The sequence below is a fragment of the Pantherophis guttatus genome, chromosome 2 (assembly GCF_059756535.1).
Source record: "Pantherophis guttatus breed Tessera chromosome 2, ASM5975653v1, whole genome shotgun sequence".
In the NCBI taxonomy this organism is placed as follows: Eukaryota; Metazoa; Chordata; class Lepidosauria; order Squamata; family Colubridae; genus Pantherophis; species Pantherophis guttatus.
The window spans coordinates 95,922,289-95,943,653 of record NC_142064.1 but is presented as its reverse complement, the minus strand read 5'-3'; the positions used below and the strand labels follow the sequence as shown (position 1 = coordinate 95,943,653).

General features: G+C 39.5%; 1 protein-coding gene across 3 annotated transcripts in view; it reads right to left on the bottom strand.

Moving 5' to 3' along the window:
- Positions 1 to 20,532, bottom strand: part of GNE (glucosamine (UDP-N-acetyl)-2-epimerase/N-acetylmannosamine kinase) — a 54,486-nt gene extending 33,954 nt beyond the window's left edge. Inside the window, exons 1-2 of one of the 3 annotated variants that reach the window (XM_087886426.1) lie at positions 20,216 to 20,319; positions 9,130 to 9,244 (exon numbers count right to left, since the gene is read on the bottom strand). Coding sequence is in view for 1 of the 3 variants with exons in the window: in XM_034410736.3 (XP_034266627.1) it covers positions 20,216 to 20,269 (54 nt within the window). In the remaining 2 variants the exon portion in view is untranslated. Of the gene's footprint in view, positions 1 to 9,129; positions 9,245 to 20,199 lie in introns of all 3 variants that reach the window. The other 2 variants (XM_060690365.2, XM_034410736.3) reach the window with 2 other exon arrangements.
- Between the last annotated feature and the right edge of the window lie 833 nt (positions 20,533 to 21,365).

The following is a 21,365-nucleotide window of genomic DNA, read 5'->3' as shown; positions in this document are numbered from 1 at the left end:
ATATGTACTTTGTTTCATATTGTTTGGCTTATCATTAATATTGTCAAACTGACATATTTGCTCTGTTTTTATAACTGACTGTACTCCACCCTTCTAATCATAATATTTGACCATAATAAAGATAACTTCAATTTGATATGTGGGTTAGAATATAACATAAATGTATGCTCTTTTCAGAATGACCCTGTTGAACTCATACAATCCTTAAACTCATCTTCCACTTTTGGCTTAATGTCCTGTGGATACCAGATTGCTACCATTGTACAGAGGAGAACGTGCTCCAGATACCCTACACATTTTTATGCTTATGTTTAAATAGAATAAGATGTTTTTGTTGTTATCTTGATTGTTTAATTTCTATATTTTATATGATATTTTTGTTTCTTATTTTATCTTAGAGTAAAAGTTTATTATATATTTGTACCTGTACTCAAGAAAGTTGGAAGGCAACCCTTTTTTCTGATCATTTTTCTGACATTTTTCTCCCTTTTTTATTACCCCCTCAAATTTCCCCCCTTTTGTTATTTTGTGTTTTATATCTTTTTGAAATTTAACAGTCAATTAAAAATATTAACACAATGTATATATACACAACATACAAATAGAATTAGCCTGAAATAGGCTGCTTGTGTTGTGTTCTAGTTGTCAAAGGCAGATAAAGAATAATTAGGTTAATATTAAAAAGATAAATTATTTTACAACTCTGCTTATATTCCATTTCTAATAATTGAATAATGATACTGATAAAGGGTGCTCTATTACTTGGAGGCATACAATAATGAGTCTAGGAATAACAGAATAACAAAATAACAGAGTTGGAAGAGAGTTTGGAGGTCTTCTAGTCCAACCCCCTGCTCAGGCAAGAAGTCTTATACCTGGTTGTCCAATTGCTTCGTTAAAACTTTAAAACAAAAATTGGAACATTCAGAACATCTGGAGGCAAATTGTTCCACTGATTAATTGGAACTGTCAGGAAATTTCTTCTTAGTTCTAAGTTGCTTCTCTCCTTGATTAGTTTCCATCCATTGCTTCTTGTCCTGCCTTCAGATGCTTTGGAGAATAGCTTGACTCCCTCTTCTTTGTGTCAACTAGCACAGCTATCATGTCACCCCTGATTCTTCTCTTCCTTAAACTAGACATACCCAATTCCAGCAATCATTCTTTATATGTTTTAGCCTTCAGTCTCCTAATCATCTTTGTTGCTCTTCTCTGCAGTCTTTCTAGAGTCTCAACATCTTTTTTACATCATGGCGACCAAAACTGGATGCGGTATTCCAAGTGTGGTCTTACCAAGGCATTATAAAGTGGTATTAACATTTCATGTGATTTTGATTCTATCCCTCTGTTAATGCAGTATAGAATTGTCTGTTGGCCTTTTTGGCAGCTGCACACACTGCTGGCTCATATTTAAGTGATTGTCCACTAGGACTCCAAAATCCCTCTCATAATTACTACTATTGAGCCAGGTACCACCTATACTATACCTGGGTATTTGGAAGGCATATATATCTTATGGTTTGCTTAAGGCATGGTATAGAATGGTTTTGGTTTAATAATTGTTTATTTATTATGTGCTATCGAGACTGTAGTGACTCTTAGGTGGCTAAACCTCCAGATGTTTTAGATTTTTAAAAATCTTTAAATCAGACTTTTTAGATCTTCAACAGAGCACTCATCACTGTTGCAATTGAGCCCATTCACTTTTCTGCTGCTCATTTTTTTTTACTTCTTTGGCAACAATATAGATTTCTCTGGAGACCTAGGTTTTCACATGTAGGTAGCTCTTGACTTAAAATCATTCATTTACTGACTGTTCAAGGTTACAATAGCACTGAAAATAGGAACTTACAACTAACTTAACAGCCCTCTAGCTGTATGTTCCATTTGTGGGTTTCATCCCACCAAGTTTCTGTAATGGCAACAATATCGTATCATTAATTCTAAATAACCTGTTCATTTTTTTTTTGCTGTAATAATTGACCATTTATACCTCCTTGTGCCAATAATATAGTCAATTTTATTTCTGTGTACCCCATCTAGCAATGTCCATGCATATAAATGTTACTCTGTCCTCCTCAAATCTTGCTGTGTTCCCTTATGGTGGCAGGTTTCCCCTGGGAGAAGGAATGAGCAAAGAATACCAAGGGTATATACACCAAGCATATATATTCCTATGTATTAAGAGGAATCAGGAACCAGTTTGGGGCAGCAGCAATATAAGGAGATACTGTAAGCAGCTGATCATTTTAGTAACACTGGCAAAGGAATTATTTCATATTGCACTTTGGAAGAGAATGATAAATTCTCCTTTATTTTACCAGAAGGAAGCCAGTTTGGTGTAGTGGGTAAGGCACCAGGCTAGAAATCCTGCACTGTGATTGTAATCTTGTCTTAAGCCAAAACCAGTTGGATGACACCTAAGGCAAGGTGTCATCCACCTTACCTAAGTCCCACTCTTTCAGCCCTAAGCAGGAGGCAGTGGCAAACCACTTCTGAAAAATCTTGCCAAGAAAACCATAGGGAATAATCCTGGCAGTTGCCAGGACCAAAAAGTGACTAGAAAGCATACACACACACACACACACACACACACACACACACACACACACACACACCTTTTACCAGAAACAAGATGACAAGATAAAGGTGTATTTAAAGAGAGAGGAAAGTTCTACTGATGAATGAGTGGTATGGCCTTGTTGACATTCCAGATTCTTGAAAGAGAAAATGCCTAGTAAATATTAACTCAAGGTATGTACGCGCAAACAATTTGATTAATGATGCAATGTATACTTAGTCAAAAGGTTAGCCAGTGAATTAAAGTACATGTGCCCAAAGAACACTCTAGATGCTACAGTAGATTGCAAATGAACATTGACTTATTAGATTCCATTTCATGCTATATTCGGAGCAATTGAATCATTGCTTAGAGTGCAAGCGTATTTATGCATATATAATTTTCACTTGCTAATTTCTCTATATAGGCCAGTTTGGTGTAATGGTTAAAAGTACCAGGCTAGAAACTGGGAGACTGTAAGTTCTAGTCCTGTCTTTAGCATAAAGCCAACTGGGTGACCTTGGGCCAGTCCCTCTCTCTCTAAGAAGGAGGCAAGAGCAAACAAATTCCAAAAATTTTTCCAAGGAAACTGCAGGTTCTGGTTCTGCCAGTCGCCAGGAGTCAAAAATTGACTTGAAGGCACAATAACAACATCAAAAAGAATCCCAATAATCTTTTTGTCATCATTTTTTTGAAGGCAGGTAAAATAATTAACTAAAATACCAGTGATTTCTATTGCCTTGTACTACAGGTACCATATTATTGTATAGGTTATGAATAGGGATGCTAGGAGTTGTTCTACAATATTTGGAAGGCTACAGATTCCTTCACAGAGGGCTACAAATTCCTAGATACACAATCTATACATTAATTAGAGAGCCTGTGAAAATATTAAAATAATAATAAACTGTGGAATTTATCCTTTTTTTAAAAAAAAAAAGTTGACTTCATTATCATAATCTCTATTAGGCCTCCAATTTCTCTGCTTTACTTGCTCATAATTACTGGAGATAAGCAATAGTAGTATATATTACAGTAAATGTCAGCCATCTCAACTTAGTCAGTTAGTAAAGAAAAACTCCTGGCCTATGTTTAGCCAAGAATATATCTTACTAGCGCCAAAGTGGTTACAGCAGAAGCAAAGCTGGATCTGAAACCTTCTCAAATTCTCAAAATTTCAAATAAGTCTCTGAATTCAAAGTCCTTTTGAATTCAGACTTATTTCCAAGAAAGCAGATATAAAATTGTCTAAGAATACAATCTCTCCTGAAATTGACACATTGAATATCTATATACTAATAAAACTCTCCTGCCTCTAACCTTTAACTAGGTGACAGAACGCATCATAGGGCAACCATTTTTGAACCAAAGTACCTAAAATGGGCTAGCCAACAGAATGTGTCCAAAATCTAGGATCCCTGATACCCATGGGATTGAAATTTGGCAAATTTGTGGTTGCTTCAGTGCTGCTGCATTGCTACATTGCCAACCAGAATTTCAATAGACTAGTCTCACCCTGGTCTTCTGGAGACCACATAAACCAGCGTCTCCTTTGGCCACTGGAGATCAGGTAGATCCCCTTCCTAGCCCTCTGGAGGCCAGGTAGACCAGCAATTAATTTTCCTAAGGGGCCACATGAGAAACATGAAACAGGGACTATTGTGGAGGGTCTCCGCCGCACCACTGATATTGACATTGCCCCGCCTCTCTACCAATGCCCTGCCCCCACCACTGACACCCCGCCCAACACTGCTGATGCCCCGCCTCCCCACTGCCGAATCTGCCAATACTGTGGGATGGACTAGAATTGCCCACAGGCTGGATATAGCCCACAGCAGGGGTGAAATCCAGCAGGTTCTGGAGAATGAGTAATGGAAATTTTGAGTAGTTGTGTAGTTCGGAGAACCGGCAAATACCGGTACCGGTAGAGCCCTGGTGGCACAGCAGACTAAAGCACTGTTATTAACATCAGCTGCCTGCAATTACTGCAAGTTCAAATCTCACCAGGCTCAAGGTTGACTCAGCCTTCCATCCTTTCTAAGGTAGGCAAAATGAGGACCCGGATTGTGGGGGCAATAAGCTGACTTTGTATACATATAGAAAAGTATGAAGGCTATTGCTTAACGCATTGTAAGTCGCCCTGAGTCTCCGGAGAAGGCAGCATATAAATTAAATTAAAAAAAACCCACCTCTATCTGTCCCCAGAGTGGAGTGGGAATGGAGATTTTGCAATATCCTTCCCCCAGGTGTAGGGAGGGAATGGGGATTTTGCAGTATTCTCCCCTGGAGTGGGGTGGGAATGGAGATTTTGCAGTATCCTTCCCCTGCCACCACCGCCAAGCCACACCACGCCCACCACGCCATGCCCAGACAACAGATAGCAAAAAAAATTGGATTTCACCGCTGGCCCACAGGCCATAAAATGCCCAGGACTGAGGTAGACTGTCCCATCATTGGCTACCCGAGGGCAGTCAGCTAGCAGGAAGTTGGAAGGCACTCCCACTTCCAATGCATTTTTTCCATTGGTCTTCTTTTTCTCTGTTTAGGTAAGGAAATATTTCTGAAACAATGACCCAACAAGACAGGTTGTACAGGAATCTTTAAAATCAGGCTAAGAATAATATACTTTGCATAAAAACTAACTTCCAATATATCAAGAGATTTACATGTGATGTTCTGATGGTTTTGTATTTACTATTAAAAGCATGCATACAAAGGAGTTCATTGTTAGATGGAGGAAGAACTGTAGGCATGTTTAGAGAGGGTGGTTTAATCTCCCTTATTTTTTCAAGTTTCTACATTTCATGGAGTGAAAAACACATAGTACAGTATGAGAGTGTTATTAACTTTTACTAACATACAGTGCGGCTGTTTTTCAATCTTTGAGTACGGATTTTTAAAAATCTATTCATTACATGTACAATCAATATGCTGATAGATAAAACATTTTTCTTTCTATATGAATGATTATATGAATGAATTTTAAGTTACATAGCGTTTAAATATTTAAATTGTAAAGACAATTTAAGAAAACCAGATAGAATTTACTTTGTTCAAGTTTCAGGAAAAAAAATTGGCATGAGAAATATTTGATCCATAGACTAGTAAATGTACGGTAATCTCCCCAAGTAATCTAATAATCTTAGATGTGTATTCTGCAAATTGAGATTCATCATACAGAAAGAGGAAAGGCACCTGGCATCTTGAAACTTTTACTGGTATTAACAATTTCTTAAAATAAATGTAATGCAAGTGTAAATTTGAATAACAGCTCAAATTCAGAAAGCATATCATGGTTTTTTCTATGATACTAAAACCAATTTATGTTACTCTAGGTATATAGGTGGACCTTGTACATTGAATAAACCAAACTCAGTTATAATGTTGTTCAATATTTTTAATCTGGTAAAGAAATAGGAAGCAAATTGTAAGCTAATGAGGATTCCCCCCACCCTTTTCACCACACATTTTTAAAATCAGTCGTGATGTAATGCCTCATGAGATATAAAGCACTTCTATTCCTAATGTTTTCTGCAACTCTGGAATGAAACCCTTGTTTAATTCCCTTTTTGTGTATTATATCTGTATGAATAATATCAGTGCAATCCTCTTTGTAAAAGGCAAAAAAGGTCCCTTTGTATGTTCTTCAATGGTACAAAGCTGTCCTACAATAGTCTCTCAGTATTGCAGTTTTGATGATGCTTCCTCTTATTCATCATATGCTTTTACATCAAGAGCAAAATGAGTCTGGGGTCAGATTTCTAGATTTTGCTATCCAAGCCCCATAGTGATCAATCTCCAAACCGCGAATCCTGATTTTCCCTCCACACATATTGCCAGCCCACTTCTATTCAAAAAGTCACCCCCCAAAAAAGCAGGGCAGGGTTGACAACGAAGACAGCAAATGTTATGTCATTAGTGGATAGCACTTCAACTCAATAGTGAGGAAAGGCCATCAATCTTTCCCTATTAGCCTGCCAAGACTGGGCAGAGAGATGCTGCCAAGGAAACATGGCATAGTTAAGAGACAAAGGATAGTTACTCGGGCTGTAAAGGAGATGGGGATTGAGAATTGTACTTTGATAGTTGCAAGATTGATGCTGGCCTTGTGGTAGGAACAGATAGGAACTACAGCCACAACCAGATGAGCTATCTCTATGTTATTGTAAAAACTACACTGGATATTTCCAGCCTCTGCAGCTTGAGAAACTAGGGGAGTCTCTTCTGAGTATCTTGTCTCAAACACTATCTGTGTACAACACACAGCTGTGTGCTGTCTCTTGTCTGGCCATTCTCTTAGCCACATCTCTTTGCTGAGGCTCCTAAGGTCTTTTTCACATATAATTACACCTGCCATGTCTGAATATATAAAAAATATACACAACATTCTTTCACAAGGTTATTCCTAATAACCTACTTCAGCAAATATTCCACAACCTAGACTCTTCTATAATTAGGAGGGAATTATACAACCATATCCATATGTAACTATCTTCAACAGCTTTTTTATGACACCCTCTGTTATGGTTTAATCAATGCTGTTTATTACTCTCCTCCAAGGACAGGAGAGAGAAAAATTGGCTTTATGTCTCAGGAGGATCAGTTAATAATTAATGGGAAATTTGGTGTCTACGTGCACTTCCTTCATGGGAAGAAAGATGTCTGTGTATGAAAAAATACACATAGGATGCTTCCACTGGGATGATGCCGATATATAGCCAATATAACACCCCCAAGAGTAGATCTGACTTTTAACCAATTAAGAGCACAGAAGCCTACAGTATGTCTGTACCATCCCAGTACAGTGTTGCAAATAGTGTTACAAATAATTCAAACAACAACTTGTAAGACACCGCATTTTGTTTGTATTGCCACATATGATATAGTTGTCATACAACAAGAATTGCCAATTTTCATTATAACTTTGCCTTGAGTTTGTATCTGTATTAAAATACCAGAGGAAGAATTTGATACCTACAGCTGAAACAAAGACAGCTGTTGTTAGAACTTAAATTGGTCTCATTAAGACCACAATGAACCACATTAATTAAAGAAAAAAAAAGTTCTCAGTGTTTGCAGAATGCTTTGCATTCACAAGTGAGGAGCTAAAGAAAACTTGTATTGGGATTTTGGAAGTTATTTATATTGCAGAGAAAATAAGTTAAGATAAACTGGTTTTTCTTTATCTTCTTTCTCGAAAGTCATTCAAATTGTCACATTCTTCAAAATCTTAATCCTTAAAAATCTATTTTCACAAATCTTTATTTATTGAGCCCAGTTCATACAACAGGCTAAGCCATCACTTATTAAATGAATCACAAATCACAGTGGTTGCTTTCAGATTAAACTCTAAGCAAAGTCAACACATTTTAGCTTTGCATGATATCTGTGTCTCAAAGATGTACATATAATTGTAACATTGACATTTCTACCATTCCACCTCTCACTTTCCTAGCTGGCAAACATTAACCAAACACCTACACTTTTTATCCAAAGTATTTGCAGTAAATATCAATCACAACTCCCTAAACAATCTAAAGAGAATAGGTAAAAGCAGAGACAATACAGATAGTCCTCAATTTACAACAGTTCATTTAGTGACCATTCAAAGTTACAACAGCATTGAAAAAAAGTTACTTATGACCATTTTTCACGTGACTGTTGCAGCATCCCCATGATCACAAGATCAAACTTCAGATGCTTGGCAACTGACTCATATTGATGATGTTTGCAGAGTTTCAGGCAGGGGTGGGTTCTACTTGCCTTTACTACCAGTTCGCATTGTGCCTGCGCGCACAGATCACTTGCAGATCCGCCTGCGCAAATCACTTATGATGATGTCTGGGTCAGTGGGCAGAGCCTCCCGCCGGTTTTACTGCCGGTTCTATAGAACCGGTCTGAAACAGGGGCAACCCACCATTGGTTCCAGGTCATGGGATCACTTTTTGCAATCTTCTGACAAGCAAAGTCAATGGGGAAGCCAGGTTCACTTAACAACCTTGTTACTAATTTAACAACTGCAGTGATTCACTTAGTAAATGTGGCAAGAAAAGTCATAAAATGGGGCAAAACTTTCTTAACAAATGTTTCACTTAATAAAAATTTTGGGCACAATTGTGGCCGTAAGTCGAGGACTATCTGTACAATACTGCTTGTAAATATGTTGCACCTGCTTATCAGAAAAACACTGGATCATAGTGTAGCCATTACTGGTTTCTTAACTAGTATATAGAGTACATTTAGCACTACTGATTTGTGCATTTGCAGGCCATCTTTCGGTGTATATCTAAACATCTAATGCGCTTAATGGTCTGTAAGCAATCCAGCATGACAGCTTCAAGTAGTTAAATGGACTTAAAGGATGGAAAGAAAGATTTGCCAGTCAAAGCAAAAGAAACTGGGGTTTGAAGAGAGAAGAGATTCTGTGTTTTGTGCAAAGGTTTGACTCTTTATGATGTACAGTAGGAAAGATTAGACTGATTGCTGGGCTGAAATTTAATTCCAATGATGACTGTCCATCACTGTTATTGGTGAAAGACTCCAGTGAAGAAGCAAAGATGGGAAATAATTACATTTTGTGGAACCAGCAGTGGCTGTGTCTCATCCCGCCATCCTCTGTCTCCAAGGAGAAGCAATGCCCTCCTGTTCAGAAATGAATCCCAGAATTTGATTTCGCTTAGAATTGCGCTGTAAGATTTATAAAGGATAGAAATTATTATTCAATTATTTTTCAAGTGAGACACGACCATCCTATATCTTCTACTTAGCAAATTCTCAAAAAAGCACAACAAAGAATGTTCTTTCTGCATCAAGTCAGGAAGCTCAAACTGCCCAAGGAACTGCTGATACAGTTCTACAGAGGAATTATTGAGTCTGTCATCTGTACCTCTACAACTGTCTGGTTTGGTTCTGCAACCCAACAAGACTGCCACAGACTTCAGAGGATAATTAGAACTGCAGAAAAAACAATTACCACCAACCTTCCTTCCATTGAGGACCTGTATACTGCACGAGTCAAAAAGAAGGCTGTGAAAATATTTACAGACACCCTCACATCCTGGACCCTAAATTTTTTTAACTCCTACCCTCAAAACAACGCTATATAGCACTGCACACCAAAACAACTAGACACAAGAACAATTTTTCCCCCGAACGCCATCACTCTGCTAAACAAATAATTCCCTCAACACTATCAAACTATTCACTAAGTCTGCATTACTATTAATCTTCTTATTGTTCCTGTCGCCCAACTCCTCCCACTTATGACGGTATGATGTAACTTTGTTGCTTGTATCCTTACGATTTATATTGATTGTTTCCTAGTATGATTTGATTGCTTATTTGTTCCCTATGACTATCATTAAGTGTTGTACCTTATGATTCTTAACAAATGTATCTTGTCCTTTTATGTACACTGAGAGCATATGCACCAAAGATAAATTCCTTGTATGTCCAATCACACTTGGCCAATAAAGAATTCTAATCTAATCTAATCTAATCTAATCTAATCTAATCTAATATAATATAATATAATATAATATAATATAATATAATCTATTTATTTTTCTCTTTGTAGACTTCAAGTTTTGGGCATGAAATTAGTTTTCTTCATGGCCAGCTTAAATCCCTGATCCAAAACAAATCAGCGGAGCTTCCTATAATTTATCTGCAAGATGTAACAGGTGAGCTATTCACCTGAACCATATTAATATGCCCACATTATACAACTCATTTGTCTTTGACCTCTACATCAGCTGTATTCTCATATCTATCTTCACTAGACTGATTGTTCCAACCATATTCAGTAATTTGTGTTAAATGTCTTCCATACCAAGGAAGTAAAGATGAATTAATAGTTACTTTAACTTAACTAAAATTAATCCAGCTGCTGATACTCCATTCTCTCTAATCAGAAATGGCCAGTCCAGATAAGGAAAATATTAGAATGTGCAGAAATGAACAGATTAACATTAGCAATTAAGGAGAAAGAACAAACTGAATATTATATGATATGGGAAGTATTTTATCAATGGTTGGAGGATAAAAAAGGATTTCGGAAATGAAGAAGGCTAAAGAACAAGTAGAAAATACATTAAGATAAAGATATAAATAAGATGAAAATTGTTAGTATATGTATGATGAGAATAATGATGTTTAATGTTAATATGGTATTATCACTAGAGGATATTAAGAAGAAAATGGAGAGCTTTACAATGTTTAAATGTTTAATATATTGTAATATTAAGTTTTGAGAAATAATGTGAATGTGAATGTAAGTGATGTGGCAAATGGTGAATGATGTTGCATAGAGATGTTTGTACCCAGATGACACACTGCATAAGGAAAGATGGAATGCTTATCTTTGTAATTGAAAAATAATAAACTTTTTAATAAAAAAAAAAGAAGTGGTCAGTCCAGGGATTGTATGTGGCCTTCCAAAAATGTTTGTTGTTGCTTCTTAGCCATGTTGCTACCAAGATTGTGCTGCCAAAATCTAGAAGCAAGTTCCTAAGCAAATCCTTTCCCCCAAACATTTTTAGGAAAAGGTTAAAAACTACTAGCTAAAAACCTAACTAAGCAATTGTATCTCCAGGTTGTTGACTCCTGATATATACTACTCATAGGGAAGCCTAGGTCCCACACAAACACTGTATAGTTATTCAGTAGCAATAGCACTTAGACTTATATACTGCTTCACAGTGCTTCATAGCTCTCTCTAAATGGTTTACAGAGTCAGCATATTGCCCCCAACAATCTGGATCCTCATTTTACTCAGAAGGATGGAAGGCTGAGTCAACCTTGAGCGGTGAGAATCAAACTGCTGGCGGTTAGCAGAATTAACCTGCAATATTGCCTTCTAATTATTGCGCCATCATGGTTCTATGTCTTAATAACAGTTCATTCTAATGTTGTTGTTGTTGTTGTTGTTGTTGTTGTAGTGAATCTTTTCTTCCTCTCCTTGTTTCTCTTCCTTTCTTTGATGATGTCTTTTCCTGATTAAGAGAAGGAGAGTCAGGACAGAATACTATCTTTTACAATGCTGTTTGCACCAAAAACTTAGCCTATTGAAAATATATACAGCATGTATAAATAATCATACATTTCTGATATGGTTCTCTGAGCCCAATTAAAGGATATTTTAGAGTAAAGTGAGCCTGGAATTTAATAAATGGTTTCCAGATTGCACTTCAGATATGGAACTGTAAGTAGCACTAATTAATCTCAGTCTAAATAGCCTATCCTGACTATGTCAATGCACTGTGGATATCTATTAATTGCTGAACACAGACAACATTATACTAGCTTGCATGGTAGACTCTAAGTTAGAGATCCTGGCTTATATAGATGAGCATAAAGCATGCATGGATAAAAAGGGGCTTTGATTAAGTTTGTAGTACACTGATTGAAATGTACAAAAAAATACATAAGATATGTACAGTTCTTTTGCTGCAGAAAACCTGCATACAGAAACTGATATATCCCAAGCTGAAAACTTGGTCTACTTTTTCCATTATCTTGCTAAAAATTTGGATGTGAAAATCCAAATTCACCAAAGCCATGATGGATGGTAGAAACAATTTGTAGAGGCTCATCTGTTAACAGCGTAACATATGAAAAGTTACAATTTGTAATGTATGTAGGAATAAATGGCAGTGTGAGAATTAATGACCGAAAAAAAAGAAAATCGAAAAACTAAGAGAAAGGAGATAGGTATAACAACTGAAGAAGATAGTTTGATCTATTTATTTATATATTTATTAAATATACAGTATATGCCACCCATCTCACTGGGTTCTGGATGGCTACTGGATTCTGGATGGCTAGTAGAAATGATAAATTGATGACACAGGAAAATAAAGGTATAGGTTTAATTAGGAATGAAATAGCTGAATGTATGTTGAAAGAATGACTTGATGTCATTTTGGGTATGGATATGAAAGTAGGGATTTATAAGTTGGTGGCATGTGTCTGCATCAGGGGTGAAATTCAATTTTTTTCCCTATCGGTTCTGTGGGTGTGGCTTGGTGGGCGTGGCAGGGGAAGGATATTGCAAAATTTCCATTCCCACCCCACTCTGGGGCCAGCCAGAGGTGGTATTTGCCGGTACTCCGAACTACTCAAAATTTCTGCTACCAGTTCTCCAGAACCTGTTAAAACCTGCTGGATTTTACTCCTGGTCTGCATGTTGCAATACAAGGTTAACAAGGGAAAAAACAGAAATGAGTTTTGATTAAAATTGCACAAAATGGAGCATAATAATTGGATCCAAGTGAAAATATAATTCTGGGGGTGACATGAATGGATGGCTGGAATGAGATGTGCACAGAAAAAGTGACTGATTACTCAGAGATCTAAGAATGAATTAGAAAAATATTTATTTAGTCTGTATCTATTTAAACAATATTTTGAATATAAACATCAGTATATTCATATATGCATATGAAAAAATGAATGAATCAAGTGTAATTGATGAGGTTATTTTTGATAAAATATTGAGAGAATCAACAAAGGATACAAAGATAAAGATGATTATGATGACTACAACAACAATATGCTTTTGGGATGTGTGTGTGTGTGTGTGAAAGAAAGAGAGCGAGATAATATTACTGCAAAAATGACAGCAAGGAAAGGTTACGTTTATAAAAGGCTGATAAAATGCAGAACAATTTTAATGAGAATGAAAAGTAGTTTTGCAAGAGGGTGGAATAGGTTAGCCTGGACCACTGTAACGTTCTCTACATGGGGCTCCCCTTGAGGAGCACCCGGAGGCTCCAACTGGCGCAGAGTGCGGCCGCACGAGTGGTTATGGGAACAACATGGCGCTCCCATGTGACACCTCTCCTGCGCGAGCTGCACTGGCTCCCGGTGGTCTTCCGGGTGCGCTTCAAGGTTTTGGTTACCACCTTTAGAGCGCTCCATGGCTTAGGACCTGGTTATTTACGGGACCGCCTACTACCACAAGCAGCCTCCCATCGGCCGGTACGCTCTCATAGAGAGGGGCTCCTCCAGGTGCTGTCAGCTAAACAATGTCGACTGACAGCCCTCAGGGGGAGGGCCTTCTCTATGGGGGCACCCACTATCTGGAATGAGCTCCCCCCAGACATACGTAGTATCCTGGATCTGCGCACTTTCCACCGTGCTCTTAAGACTCTCCTATTCCAGCAAGCCGGCCTGGCCTAATTTTCTCACCTGTTTTAAAATTCTTGTAAATCGAAATTTTAATCTGTTTTAAATTATTGGGATTTTTAATTGTCTCGGGCTAAATTATTTAATCTGGTTTTAATTATGTTCTTAACTTTTGTATCTGTGTATTTTATTCTGTGCCTGTTCACCGCCCTGAGTCCTTCGGGAGTAGGGCGGTATATAAATCTAATAAAACATAAAACATAAACAAGGAGTCTCCCATGATAAATTTTTTTGGAACAAAGTTCAAGTAAGGGGGTCCTGGAAGAAGTATTTCATAGATTTCTATTTGAGAATGATAGCAATATGTGAAAGACTGAAACTGAAATTAATGCTAGGTTGGTGTTCAAGAAAAATTGATGGCAAGGAAGTAATGAATTATATGACAATGTTGAAACATAGTAAGGCTGCAAGTCTAGATAGCAAACCTAAACAACCATTAAAATATGAATGTAGTTTGTTTACATACTGTTTATGCAAAAGCTGTACCTGTGTTTGATTATTAAAAGACTGCTGCTTGCCTTATCTTATAAAAACAAAGATAGCAAGAGATAATGCACAAATATGAAAAATGGAAGACTTGATCATGTCCATCATCTTGACATTCTGAGCCCTCCTTGCCCAATACATTGGTTTTTCTTCAGATCATACAAATCTCTCTCCCACCCCTTTTTTTAAAATATTCATGGAAATTTTAGTAGCATTTTGATTGAAAATATACAAGAGGTAATAATGAGCAAAATTTGGAAAATGTGATATGGCTTTATGCTGGATGCAAGGTGTGCAGATCAAATTTTTGCTCCCCTGAATGTCATTGAATGTTTTAATCTGATAAAGAAATTGTATTGTCAGTTGTTGATTTTTAGACAAAGCATATGATAAACTGAATAGGGTTGAGTTAGACAATGTTTTATGTGAGCGTAATTGAAAGTTGCTTGTTGTTTAATATAGTTACAGAACTATAGTATATCATGGAAATAAAGCATGTGAAAGAACAAATTGAATGATAAGCAAAAGACTCTACACAGCAGGGAGCAAGAATGGGATTCTCCTTGGTTCTTTAATGGATTTCTGTAAGGAACATTTTTAGTAATGTCAGGGATATATTCATTGAGGATGTGAATGTACCCATAATTTTGTATGAGATGATGCTATGCTATTGGTTCAAGACCTGAATGATTAAGAGGTTCACATAGATGGTACAACAGAATGAAGATTATGGATTTGGAAATTAATGCATCAAAGGCTAAGGTAGTTTTATTTGAGAAGACAAATGGAATGAAAAATTATATGATATATTCATAAGTGAAAAAATTTAGAACTAGGAGATGAATGAGTTCCACCAGCTCGGAGAATGAACCTTTACCCTCAATTGGATTAGTGTTTTTGGAAATATCTTTATTAAATGATGGGAAAATGGATTAAGAAATGTTCACATGTGTAAATGCTGGTAGAGCATGATGTCCTTGAAATCCAATGGACTTGGTCCATTAAGTAAGTAAGCCTAATTCATACATATGGATGCAGTGGGAAGGACCTTGAATTCCCTATGGTGCTTGCAAGGTGCAAACCCTCTCTACTTTTTTGTCATAGCAGTGGGAATTTTATTTTATTTATTTTTATTTTATTTTATTTTGAATTTATATACCGCACCTTCTCCCGAAGGACTCAGGGCGGTGTACAGCCAACTAAAAACATACAATACAAACATTAAAAACAATTAAAAGGATATATTAATTTGGCCCCAATTTAAAATGACAAACCAGTTAAAAATGTTTTTAAAAAATGTTATGTTAAGCCAGCCTGGCTTGCTAGAAAAAGAAAGTTTTAAGGGCACGGCGGAAGGCACCGAGGTCTTGAATTCTCCTTATCTCTGGGGGCAGCTGATTCTAGAAGGTAGGTGCCCCCACAGAGAAGGCCCTCCCCCTGGGGGTCACCAGCCTACATTGTTTGGCTGATGGTACCCCAAGGAGGCCCTCTCTGTGGGAGCGCACAGGTTGGTGGGAGGTCATCGGTAGCAGCAGGCGGTCTCGAAGATAACTAGGTCCTATGCCATGGAGCGCTTTAAAGGTGGTGACCAACACCTTGAAACGCACCTGGAAGACCACTGGGAGCCAGTGCAGCTCACGCAGGAGCAGTGTTATGTGGGAGCGCCAGGCGGCTCCCGTAATTATCTGCGCGGCCGCATTCTGGACCAGTTGGAGCCTCCGGGTGCTCCTCAAGGGGAGCCCCATGTAGAGAGTGTTGCAGTAGTCCAGGCGTGAGGTGACAAGGGCATGAGTGACTGTGCACAGGGAATCCCAATCAAGAAAGGGCCGCAACTGGCGGATCAGGCGAACCTGACAAAAGGTCCCCTTGGCTACCGCCGTCAGATGTTCCTCTAAGGACAGCTGCGTATCCAGGAGGACACCCAGATTGCGCGCCCTCTCCATGGGGGCCAAAGACTCGCCCCCAATAGTCAGTGATGGAGTCAACTGACTATATCGGGATGCTGAGAACCACAGCCACTCAGTCTTGGAAGGGTTGAGCTTGAGCCTGTTCCTCCCCATCCAGATCCGCACAGACTCCAGGCACTGGGACATCACTTTGAGGGCATCATTGGGGTGGCCTTTTGCTTATTTTAATAAACAATATTTATTAAAAATTATGCATTTTTAAGTTTTTCTAGATGCCCCAGTGCATTAGTTCCTCTCAATGATTAGGCTGCTGAATATCTTAGTTGCTTCTTCAGGTGAATACATGGGGATAGGGAGCAGGAAGGGAACAAGTGGGGAATTCTGTTCCTTCAAATTTTCTGCAGCTCTCTGGATTCTGCTGAAGTGCAATTCCCAGCGGCCCCAACAGCATGACAAGTAGTGCTTGCAGCTGTAGTTCAGCAACATCTGGTAGGCTGGGTTTTCCCTCCATTACACTAAAACCTCTAGAACTGTGCAGATTTTGGGAGGAGAGGTTCTTCCAAGTCAATGCAGTAGGACAAAGTAGGTATAACTCACATTATTCTTGAGCAGAGGTAAAATTCTCGAGCAGAAGTAAAAGCACGTTGTAAGATGCCCAGAGTCACTTGATAGCAAGATCAGTGGTATATAAACCCAATAAAGAAATAAATCTCTCAAAAATCCCAAAAGGCGTTCGACAGAGTGAGTTGGGACTTCATGATTTCCCAAATGAAATATATGGATTTCGGTGACAGGTTTATGAGAGCAGTGCAAGCAATCTACCATGAACAGACAGCAAAAGTATTAATCAATGGGAAGGAAACAGAGAAGATTTGGATTGGTAGGGGGAGGGTTGTCCACTCTCTCCGCTATTATTTGTGTTAACACTAGAACCATTGCTTAGGGAGGTTAGGAGGAATACGGAAATAAGAGGAATGAGGGTTAGGCACGAGGAGGTGAAAGTTCAGGCATATGTGGATGATCTAGTTTTCATACTGGAGGATCCATCAGAATCAGGACCAAAGCTATTACAGGTACTTAGGGATTTTGGGAGAGTAGCAGGATTATTAATTAACAAGGAAAAAATGAAAATATTAGTTAAGAATATGATGCAGAGACGGAGATGTCAGTTGGAGGGACTCCTGGGGATGCAGACAACTAATAAAATAAAATACTTGGGAATTTGGTTGACACCAAGGTGCTCTTCGGTAAAGGAAGATAATTATGTTCCCCTTTATAAACAGACAGTCAGAGATTTGGAGAGGTGGAAAAATTTACAACTATCTCTTATGGGAAGGATAGCTGCCATCAAAATGTACGTCCTCCCCAAATAGTTGTTTTTGTTCCAAACTGCCCCAGTAAGTCTGGATAGGGAATTCTTCGACACCTTGAACAGAGTTATTTCTAAATTTATTTGGCAAGATAAAAAGTCAAGGATTAAGTTTAGGATGATGCAGGAACCTAGACATAGAGGGGAGTTTGGACTCCCAAATTGGGAGCTTTACCATCAGGCAGCCATTCTGATATGGGTGAAGGACTGGATCACCTTGAAAAAGAGGCGGCTATTGGCAGCAGAAGGCCACGGTCTTCAACATGGTTGGCACCACTATTTAGGGCCAGGACAGTCAACCCGACCGAGGTATTTTTGCAATCATTATTTACGTAAGACCCTAGGGGATACCTGGGAAAGACTTAGGAGAAAGTTGTACCTGAAGATACCATGTTGGATTTCGACTCAGGAAGCCCTGGTATACCCGACGTTATACAAAGGAGTGAAGGTCTTAACCTATGAAGACATTTTGGATACTTAGGGCAGACTGAAGACATGGGAACAACTGAGGTCGGAGGGGTGTAATATAGACTGGTGGCCTACACCCAAATACACTCAAGGTGGAAGAAAGATCAGGAGAGTGAAGGGATATATCATGGGAAACAAGAATTGGATAAAATATTATTAGGTAATGACAGGAAAGTTTTATCAAGATGCTATTCTTACCTATTATCATTGAAAGTGGGGGAGGAAGTCGTTAAAGACTCCATGATTGCCTGGGGGAGAAATATGAGTTATTCATTGGATTTTCAAAAATGGGAGGAGATTTGGCTTAAACATTTAAAATTAACTATGGCATCCTCTTATAAAGAGTATATTTATAAGATGGTTTATAGATGGCACCTACCTCCAGCAAGATTAGCTAAAATGTTCCCCGGGACATCTTCACAGTGCTGGAAATGTGGGCATAGCAATGGAACTTACTTCCACCAATGGTGGACATGTCCACTGGCAGCTAAATATTGGATGAAAATAAGACGATGGTTGCTTGAAATTACACACTGTAGAGTGGAATTGAAACCGGAAACCTTTTTGTTGGGGGTTAGACCTGTAAATATTGGATTGACTAAATGGTATCTGATGCTGCACATAATCACTGCAGGGAGACTGGCATTTGCACAAGAATGGAAGAATGAGGATCTACCAATGGACTTTAAAATAATTTATAAAATCATGGAATGTGCGTAGTCCGATAGACTTACAAAAGTGATGAAGGGTAAAAGAGACTCAGATTTTTATAGTAGTTGGAACATGTGGTATGATCGGATCCAGAAACGATGGGAAAGCGACAAAGGATAATGCTGGATTATAATTATAGGTGATGGTATAATTATGGTAATCAACAAGTATTGGAAATGTAAAATTGTATATAAGAATTGGTAAATATTTTCTATTTTTACTTTCTGATTATTGGTGTATATATACATGGACATTTTGGTGATGTTACACCGTGATAGAAAAACTATAATATATTTGTCTTTGTTTTTTCATTTTTTTTGAACTATAATAAAAAATAATTTAAAAAAAAGAAATATCTCTCTCTCTCTCTCTCTCTCCCCCTCCCTCCCTCCCCCTCTCTCTAACACACACACACACACACACACACACACACACACACACACACGAAGCATGAATGTAATATTTTAACAAGTTCCCACCTCCAAAACATCCTCCTTCCCAAGTTTGAACATACAAATAAATATAATCAGACTCCAATAATGTTTTTAGGGAGGCCATTAAATGATTTCTATAGAAAATTCCTTCCTTCTTTCCTCCCTTCTTCCCTTCCCTTTCCTTCCTTCCTTCCTTCCTTCCTTCCTTCCTTCCTTCCTTCCTTCCTTCCTTCCTTCCTTCCTTCCTTCCTTCCTTCCTTCCTTCCTTCCTTCCTTCCTTCCTGAAGCACTGCCAATCTTTCCAGCTCAGCCCTAGTTTTGACATGAGAGAGAGATGGACCGGAGGAGAAGATTGGCTGGGGTCGCCAAGGAAAGATAGCGGAGCGGTAGCGACACCGGAGTCAAAGCACGTGAGGACAGGCGCCTGGCTGGAAGTCGCGGGGATCCCGCACCCTTGAACTTTTATCAGGCAATTACCAGGGCTTGGCTTTCCTTAGCGTTCAACCCTGCCCGCCCCCCTGCCCCCTCCCTCCTTGCACCGCCGGTCAAAGATGAAAAGGCTGCTTGACCAGATGCAGAAAGCAATTCTCTTTTTCGGGGGGGGGGCGAGTGGGGAGAAAAATCCCGACAGAAGAGCCACCTCTCTTAAGGATGGGGACGCGCTTCCTCCCTTCCAGCTTTGCATTTCTCCAAACCAGACCCGGCTAAGGAGCGACACCACTCCTTCGCTCTCGGGCATCACATTGCTCCCTCCCTGGTTGTGCTGAAGGGGATCTGACCTCTGTGGTTTTGGCTTTTGCGCTACAGGCAATTCGGAGCTAAAAGGAGAGCTCCCCGGATCCCTTAACTGGATCGGGGTGGGTAGATGGAGTTAAAGGACCAGTGGCTTCCTCCTCACCCCCCCCCCCACCCCCAGCGGTAGCGGAGGGACTAAAGACGAGCAAGCGACCCCGCGCAACGAGAGTCCATTCGTGGCGACGCCTGCCTGCCTGCCTGCCTTCTCCCGGTTGCCTTCGCAAGGCTCTCGTTCAGCCCACCGTCTCCCCCGCCCGCAGTTTCCGAGACAAAAGGCTCTCCCACCCGAGATCTGCCTTACGTGGGGACCGCAAGGGCTTTGAGGCGTCCGGCGGTGCTGCTCGTGGCTTTCCATGGCGCGGAGCTGGGGTTTTCCCCTTCTTCTGCTGCTGGCTGAAGGAACCGGGCAACTCTTGGTTTTCTCTCTCTCTCTCTCTCTCTCTCTCTCTAGCGAGGCTCCGCCGGGCACCTGAATTCCATGCCCCACATTTAAGCCCGGCCCCCTTGGAAAGTCACCGAGGGAAAGATCTGACTCATTTGCCGGTCTTTTTCGGCAGCAACAGGATGTCAGCCGAGGCTGTGGTTCAGACGGAGACGCAGAGCTGGGCTCGGAAAAGCGCTTTTAAGCATTGAGACTGACGGCTGACGTTACATTTTCCTCCAAGCCAGGTCTTGGCACTTGGCGTGTGGCAAAAGACGCTTTGCGGCCCCCTGGTGCCTTCGAGAATATAATGCCCAATGCTTCCAGTCTGGGACCGACCAGGTCAATAAAAATATCTGCTCACCTCAAAAAACACTATGAGCGGATTTTGCATTCGCAGGTAGTCCTTGGCTTACGACCACAATTTGAGCCCAACATTCCTGCAAAACTCACATTTGTTTGAGTGAGTTTTGCCTCGCTTTCTGACCTTTCTGGCCACAGTTGTTAAGTGAATCATTGCAGTTGATAAGTTAGTAACATAGTTGTTGAGTGAATCTGGCTTCCCCGTTGATTTTGCTTGTCAGAAGGTTGCAAAAAGTGATCCCGTGACCTGGAACTCTGCAACCATCATCAATATGACCTTGGGACACAGTAACAGTTGTAAGTCTGAACCAGTTGCCAAGCATCTGAATTTTGATCACATGATCAGAGGGAGGCGACAAAGGTTGTAAGTTTGAAAAATGGTCCCTAAATCACTTTTTTTTCAGTGCCGTTGTAACTTTGGACGGTCGCTAAATGAGCTGTTATAAGTTGAGGACTACCTGTACATCTTATGGAAGAAGAGGCAGCCACAAAGCCTGAATGCTAGTACAGCCAGTCCTCAACTTACAACCACAGTTGAGCCCAACATTTCTGTCGCTCAGCGAGACAGTTTTTAAGTGAATTTTTGCCCCATTTTACGGTTTCTTGCCACAGTTGTTAAGTGAATCACTGCAGTTGTTAAGTTAGTAACATGGTTAAGTAAATCTGG